This window comes from Curcuma longa, chromosome 11, assembly GCF_044706935.1.
Source record: "Curcuma longa cultivar G26 ecotype Majalengka, Jawa Barat chromosome 11, ITB_CL_G26_1.1, whole genome shotgun sequence".
NCBI lineage: Eukaryota > Viridiplantae > Streptophyta > Magnoliopsida > Zingiberales > Zingiberaceae > Curcuma > Curcuma longa.
Genome location: NC_133871.1, coordinates 15,989,906 through 15,997,998, shown reverse-complemented (window position 1 = coordinate 15,997,998; position 8,093 = coordinate 15,989,906). Strand labels below are relative to the sequence as shown.

Genomic DNA, 8,093 nt, shown 5'->3' with positions numbered 1-8,093 from the left:
TGCGCGTTTTCCAAGAGCCGTGCTCCTGCCTCATGGTCGTGACGCCCACGCGGAGAAGACAGATAGGATTCCTGGATCTAATTAACGGGTTTTCTGTAGATTATTCCAACAAATTTACGATTTTCACGGATCAGAGCAACACCCAGCATGACGCCTTCTTGCCAACCAACCTACCTATCAAGCTTAATAATGATAATTATTTTTTTTAAAAAATATATAATTTCTATCACCGCTTATTGCTTAGGATTTTTTGACCTCTTCTTCTCAAAAAAAAAAAAAAAAAAGACCAGAGTCATTTAATTTGCTTCACTTTCCAACCACAATGACACAGAGAATAATCCTCCCAAGGCAAGCAGTTCATTTAATTTTAACGGTACAATTTCCATTTCACCAGATAAACTGAGTTAGTCCAGTTGGGAAAAAAACTCATTCTTCCTCAGGTTCTTCTTCTTCCTGCAGTAGGTTTTCCCTGTTGTCATGGGCCCAGAAACCACGCACATCCACTAGCATGCTAGCGACTGTACCACCTTGCTTGCAGGCAAGAAGATCGGCAAGTGTGATCCTAAGAGGGTCTACTGGTTTGACCATGTCCCAGATTTCATCTCTCACATCTTCAATGCATAGCTCATAGTTTCCACCATCGATCCACTTTTGGTGAACATCTCTGGCAAGGATACATGGCAACTTGGCGAGTGAGTTTCAAGATCAGCAAAGCAAAATAATATGAACGAATATATGGAAATGCTACAATAACTCAAGGCTTTTAAAAGGAAGAACTGAAGCAATCTTTGCATGGATCCTAGATCGGAAGGAACCTAGATCGGCCGCAAAGCAATAACATTTGTTTGGAACTCATCAACCCGCTCAATTTTATAATGACAGGACGGACTGAAGAAGTGCAAAAGAAAAACTTCAGCTATTTCAGTACTCAAGTGAAATAGGTGAAAACATACCTGAACAGGGTATGAATATCAGCAGTTGAAAGATAGCCCCGTCCTTGAAGATCAAGGCACTTGAATAAGTATGTTAATCCTTCAGGTGTGTCTTTATTTTCAAGGGCCAAAACAAAATCCAGAAAGCTTTCAAAGTCCATCTCACGAGTATTACCCCCTCCAGCTTTACTTCGGCGTACATGCTCATCGAAGACTTTGCACATAAGCAAGCAAACAAAGAAGAAACATGAGGTTGTGCATGCTGTTATGGTGCATTTCCTATTGAATAGAGTTTCTGTATCATGGCATTCTAGGTTTTTAAAAACGGCGCGAGTGTTTTTAACATAAAAAAATGTTAGCGTCCTTTGCTGCAAAGAATATGTTCCTATTGCATGGAATTATTAATCTAGCTAAAGAAACAGCATGGTGGTAGCATTAGGTGTCATGAAGGAAGTCCACATCAAAAATGGGACTATAAGACACACCTAAAAGCAATCAGTATATATTTTTATAGATGGCATATGGGTTTATTGCTATGTTTTTCTCAAAGAACTATTGTTCATGACATGCTTGTGCATATATTGAACTTCTACCATCGATCCTGATTACCTGTCAATGTCTATTGCATAGAACAGCTTGATGAAAAATTAAATCATGTTACAATTCTTGAAGACATTTTTCAGCCCATAATCTTTTCCTACCAGCATTTCCTGATCAAAGTCACTTGCAAGAACAATTTGCAAATACCATTTTTTTCTTTCAACCATAAGAATATCTAGAGATGAAGCATGTTGACAAATGTGGGCAGCACACAGTAATGATGTCATTATACCCATTATACTTTAAATCATTATATACTTTTTGCATAAATTCCCCCCAAACCCATGTATAACTCTTTTCATTCACATACACATGGATTTATACTAGTATAAAAGCCAATAAATGAAGCACAAACCCATAAAAGAGTGCTGATTACAATATAATGACTAAAATGTCAAATAAAAAAGAACAACCTATTACCGCTCAGGTTAGATCCTTACCCCTCTCGATAAAGATTTCAGTCAGTGTCCCTTCAGCATATTCTTTGAGCTCTTGCTTACTTAATGTTCCATTCTTGTCTTTATCTAGAGCAAGAAACATATCTGTGGAATAGTAAAACTATAAGTGAAGGTCTTAAAGAATTGAAAAGGTGCATTGAATGGCAAAGTAAATCTTTATTGAAGAACAGAACTTTCCAAACACCATAACTTTGAGCATATGATGAGCCACGGGCACTATTATTCATAAACTTGTGGAAGTTGAGTGCTTAATTAAGAAAATTTAAAAGGTTAAATCAATCATGACATAGTTATGCATGAGAACTAAAACTAAATAAATACCTAGTCACATGATAAAGTTTGACAAGTCTCTTTACTGAAATTTTGAAAGGCCAAATCAAGCATGCCATGCCTATAGGTGAGAAGGATTAAAGTCCTCGTGACATGATAAAGCAAATTTTGCAAGTAGATGTCAAACACATGGAAAACATCTGAAACTTAAAAGTACATGAATCGAAAACCAAAATTGATTTGCTTTCTCCAATCAGAAAGAAACAAAATCTAAGAACTACAATGATTTGCTAAATTATAGGCAGATAAGAATCAGGATTATGTGACATACCACATATCCTTTGCTAAATTATAGGAAGACAAGAATCAGGATTATGTAACATACCACATATCCTCTGTGCAGAAGTCAATGAAAACCAGTTCTCTGCCTGCTCTGTGTCAGGAACTTCTTCTTCGCTTTCCTAACAACAAGAACAAAGTGAAATAATAAATAACACAGAGAACTAGAAGTAGGGTCCAATACAAAGTTCCCCAACTCACAAATAAAGGATTGTCAGATCTTAGTGCATAAGGTAAAAGAAACCTTGCAAAACCAAACATATGGCCATGGCAAACAAATCATACAAGGATCAATTCCACGATTATCTTATGCCAGAATTCAACTAAAACTGTGACTTTAACCTGACACAAACATGTAACAAAGGAAAACTTATTGCAGTTTTGATAGCTAAGGATAACAGAATGCTGTTATTCAATAAGAAAAGAGAACAGCAATATACCATAAAGTTATGACAACTGATAGAGAAATAAGAACACCAATATACCATAACATTATGACAAAAGATAGAGAAATAACAATGTGTGACTACACTAATTACTTTCGCGATCTCCTCAAGCTAGAGCATAATATTGATCAATGTCCAAGTTGTAACATGTCAATCAAATAAAAGAACCAGCCTCACAAAATAAAATAATAAGATGTAGCCCAGGCAACAACTGAGAGGTTTAGATGGTGCCATGCTGAAGGGAGTTAATTTGTGCTACAAAAGAATATCTTCTTCCCTAACTATCCTCGAACAGTTTAACTGAAGCACACAAATTTTTTGGAATTCACAAAGATGGAGAGAAATTTTAATTGATAGCAGATGAGAAAGACAGATGGATTAGTTTCAGTGTAGTTCTTAAAATAAGAAAAAAGGAGAAAAGTGGCAGTACTCGACGGCAGAAAAGTACCTGGTGAAGTTCCATGAGCTCTTGGAGACAGTTGCTCAGCAGCACCTTCTTTATGCATGATTTTCCTATGATTATTGGACTGAATCCACATTAGAATTATCTAATCTTACCAATTGCTAATAGAAGAAACACAGCAAATCCTCTAGGAACATATTTCAAGTAGCACAAAAGTTCAAGAAGAAAACCTCGTCTATGAGGGTCACAAAAGAAGAAGAACTTGCGTGCAGCTATTCGACAATACATCTGAATAAAGGCTCCAGGCATGTCACGGAGTTGTGCCAAATTAGGAATAAGACCTCTTATATATGCCTCCATTTCCTGTAGTCAGTGATTTGACTCTTACATTTGGGATGGAAAACAAAAAATAGATCTGTTGCAGATTTCAACACTCAAAAGCAAATTTATTCATACATGAGGTTGAAGAAAACCATCTGAATCCTCATCAAGCTCACTCATATCAATTCTTGCCTGCGTAAGTGAAACCTGAAGCCGAAAAGACAGGAAAAAATAGATGCATAAGAATTTCAGAAGTTCACATATTCAAGACAAAGTTGACAACATGAAATTACAGCAAAACAGGGCATTACTATATAACACATCATGATTCAAAGTAATGAGAACAAGCAATAAATTTACAAACAGAAGATATCATTTACACATTATCATCTATTCATAGGACTATTAACTGCATATTATCAATTTTTAAAATATCAATAAAACCTTACAATGAATTTGTGATCCACATCTTTTATCAGTTGCTAAAAGAATTTCAGTTTTCAAATAAAAGTAGATAAAATAAATGTAGACAATAAATACCATTTAATAATCCCATGAAGAAACACAATCCCACGACTTAAAATTACTGTTTTATAATCCCATAAAGATACACAATCCTACAACCCATTCCTTTAGATTACATATCTAGCACCTAATGTACAACATTAATTGGTTCTGATGAATTGGTCCTTCATCAGACAAGAAGCAAGTTAGCTGACAGTCTATTTTTGATGTAAATTTAAGATAATACATATCAAACTGACCATAGCCTGGACTTGGCAATCAGCATACAAAATAAGTGATGCTTGTATTTGAATCTACTTATTAAAGCCACCTAGCTGAGGCACATATCAATATGAGTTGTTTTGGTTAGATCAAAGCTTCTACTATGAATCATGACAGGAGTATAGATGCAAAAACTCAGTTCCATAAGTTTTAATATGTTTACACAATTACACTCAAATAAAATGATAACCAGTTCACCATGCATCATAAGATAGATCTACAACAAACAATAACATAATCATTAAATAAAGATAGATCTACAACAAACAATAACACAATCACTAAATAATCATAATTCACTCCAACAGTGCTAACTGTTCCAAGAATCCAAGAAAAATAAACACAATGAGTGAAACAGGGCCAGTAACCACTTTTTCAACAGAATCAAGAATGAACAGGTAAATAGGAAACATGACTATAATTGAATTTATTCGTATAGCAAGTCCTTCATGCAACTTAAAATATATATTCTGCATTTAATCTCATTACTGCTGAAAAAAAGATAAATATTCCACATAATAATTTCTTTTATATAAAGACAAGAATGTACACTACTAAGGAAATGGAAGTTACCGTTCGCATCACATATAGATAGAAAGGCAGGATTGCAATTCTGCCAGATTCATCCTTCTCAAATTTCATGAAATTTGAAGGGCTAAAAAATTTTCGACACTTAGGACCAATTTGCTCTGTGCAGAGAGAGGCAATGTGACAGAAATCTTCATAGTTCATCTGTATGAAGCAATAACACAAGACATTGACTTACCATAAAAAAAACACACATAAATCAGCAATAACATAAACATGCCTAGCCCATATTTACAGATAAATAACAAAGATAATAACATATACATGCCTAGTCCCAATCTACAATGTCATTAAAGGTAAGTGCTGGTCACCATTCAAATTAATGAAGATTCAGATGCTTCATGAAGTCATGCACAGACTTCAATAAAATGACTAATTGGTACAGAGCATAGAATGAATTATCCACCTTATCAAGTTAGTAAATGCTCCAGCTATTCAAAATTATAAGATAAAGAGAGTGCAATAAATTGGAAATCTCCTTCTAGCAAATAAAGAAATTATACAGATGTGACAGATATCAAGTTGACAGGTTTCTGAAGATGTGACATGAAAGAATAATCTGAGAAGGCATGTTTACCTTTTCAGCTCCAGTGGCATCATCAATAACACAATTTTCCCTTAAAGAAGCCCACATAGCATCCAGGTCATCAGCATTCAGTAAAATTTCTGATTGCTTCTGCACAATAAAAGCATATAGAAGCTGAGTGCATAAAGGAACTGGAAGCATCCCAAACCATCAGTTCTCAGCCTTATGAATAATTAGCAACTCAGATGGCTGGCCATGTGTGGTACACTTGTCAACAGATAAAAGACCAATGCTCTTTGTAACCCCTACCTTCAAAAATCGATACTTTGCCAAGCCCTGAACCCTATGACTAATTGATCCCTCTTCAGGCTTCTGCTTTACAAAAAGAATATGCTATCAGAACTAATCTCAAAAAGCTTTCACTGAATTCGTTTTATAAAGTGAAAGAAATGCACTGATTTAGGTGAATATCATCAATTGAAGGTAGACATGTTAGATGGGGAAATTGAAGAAAGGGAACAAGCCATCATCAGGTCATCTAGTGCTACAGTGAATATACAGACAAAAAGGAACAAGGAAATCCAGAGCCAATGGACGGACATGCCTTTTTGTAGAAACTAGGGATTTTGCCAGCTTTAGCATTTTTCTGTTGCCGCTCTTTGAAAATTTCAAGCAATATCCTTTTCGTTTCCAGCTCTGCAAATTGTAGTGATTGTTTAGGCAACATCTTTTAGTCATGTACCCTGAGCAATACCTTTAGTTCATGTGCCCAGAATACAGGGCATGCATAAAAACCTTCTATAACTATATTCATTAAGATATACGCAAGGAATAACTAGTTACACCAAAAGATGTGGTCAGTACAACCAAAACTACACCTACAACCCAAGTTAATTTGCAGGATTTTTTAATTCACCAGGAAGGTACACATGAAATTTGTAAGAACCATCATAGTAGCCAACCATTAACCAACCAAAGTTGGACTTATGTATTGAGCTAAGGACAAAACCTCTATAATAGTTAGGCAGTAGTAAGAAGTCATAACAAAACCTGCAACTACTTGTACTTAAGAAAACAAGTAAAAGAAAAAGAACGAATCAATAGGAAGACAGGTAGATAGTAAATTGGCATGTTAGCAAAACATGTTAAGTTTCCAAATTCTTATACAAACAGCTTGGTGTTCACATGCATGCCAACAAGTCAGGGCCATCAATTATTGGAATAAACGACTTGCTCCTTGGCCATGGAGAGAGAGAAAAATCCATGGAATTTTACAAGATTTATCCAAATGCAAAGCACAATCAGGTTTCTCAAAATGACACCATTTTTTCTGATGTTGATGAGAAAACATTTATCTATCATGGAACTTCCTAATTAAATATCCGATTTATTGGCACCAGTAATTGATAACCAAAATCTACTGTAAGCCATATGACATAATTACATAGGAAAATAATTGTCTAATCTAATGCACTGGTAATATGCAACCCTTGTGAAGCAAAGGAATTCCTGATTTTGGAACATTGATTACATCCGAGCTAGGAAAACAGTGGAACTACTGGTTAAGCTCTTACTTCTAGGTTCTCTTAGTATTTGATATCTTCACATGATCTCTTAGCATAAACTTTATAAATAGGCACAAGGAAAGTTTCAATCGCAAGAGAAATGGGTAAATGAACTTAGATTATACCTGCAGAAATTGGTTTTTATCAGCAATTATCCGTATTCCTTAAGACGATAACTTACAGTGGTATCAAAAAGACATTCCGATTGATAAAATGAAGCCTCGATTTTCAGTTCAAAAACTTAGGGTTGGAGCTGAAACCTACACATCAACTTAATCGCAAACCTATTTTGCATGACAGTTAATATTTAGGGGGGAACAATCACTCTTTTCTAATTAAAGAGACCAAAGCCACCGCCATATGTCACTGGTTATTTCCAGCAAGCAACAAAAAATCATAGCTAGAGGCGTAGAGGGAGCTGACCCATGAGGGCTTCGGAGCCAAGTCCGGCGCCGGATCCGACGTAGCGGCGAAGGTTGCGTACCCAAGGCATGGAGGATGCGGACGGAATCTTCTTCGGCGCAGCGGCCTCGTGGCCGCCGCTGCCTACTCCGTCGCTAGGACCGCTGTACATTGTCTCCTCCGCAGTGATCGGGTCGCTCAACGCTTTCCCCTAATCGTCGTGCGATGAGGGTATCCCAAAATGGAACCAGCGAGTGGTGTTCTCGAGTCCCGGCGAATCCACAGTGCTCGCCTCGTTTAGGTGACAAAAGAGGGCAAGAACTACTCTTCGCTTGCTACTTTTCGGTGTTGATCTGGAACTATGCTCCATTTCGTGTATATTAAGCCCTTTTTGTTGCCGGTTGTTGAATTGAAAAAGGCCAATTTGGGAAAAATCCCAATCTAAATCTCTCTTCCA

At 36.3% G+C, this 8,093-nt stretch overlaps 1 protein-coding gene across 1 annotated transcript; it reads right to left on the bottom strand.

Annotated features, from left to right (window-relative positions):
* Positions 1–295: 295 nt before the first annotated feature.
* LOC141839981 (putative serine/threonine-protein phosphatase 2A regulatory subunit B'' subunit TON2) lies at positions 296–7,976 on the bottom strand. Its single transcript, XM_074727853.1, has 12 exons — positions 7,658–7,976; positions 6,274–6,365; positions 5,979–6,041; positions 5,721–5,819; positions 5,129–5,287; positions 3,905–3,976; positions 3,679–3,811; positions 3,494–3,558; positions 2,646–2,721; positions 1,973–2,074; positions 954–1,146; positions 296–664 (listed from the first exon to the last, which is right to left on the bottom strand). Exons 1-12 carry the CDS (start codon positions 7,806–7,808, stop codon positions 427–429), a joined length of 1,443 nt encoding a protein of 480 aa, XP_074583954.1. The 5' UTR covers positions 7,809–7,976; the 3' UTR covers positions 296–426.
* Positions 7,977–8,093: the final 117 nt, after the last annotated feature.

Coding starts and splice junctions, on each gene's coding strand:
- LOC141839981 (XM_074727853.1), bottom strand. CDS start 7,808: ATGTACAGCGGTCCTAGCGACGGAGTAGGCAGCGGCGGCCACGAGGCC. Junction 5,820..5,978: donor CAAAGTATCGATTTTTGAAG/GTAGGGGTTACA, acceptor TTTATTGTGCAG/AAGCAATCAGAAATTTTACT. Junction 3,977..5,128: donor ATCTATATGTGATGCGAACG/GTAACTTCCATT, acceptor TTTCGGCTTCAG/GTTTCACTTACGCAGGCAAG.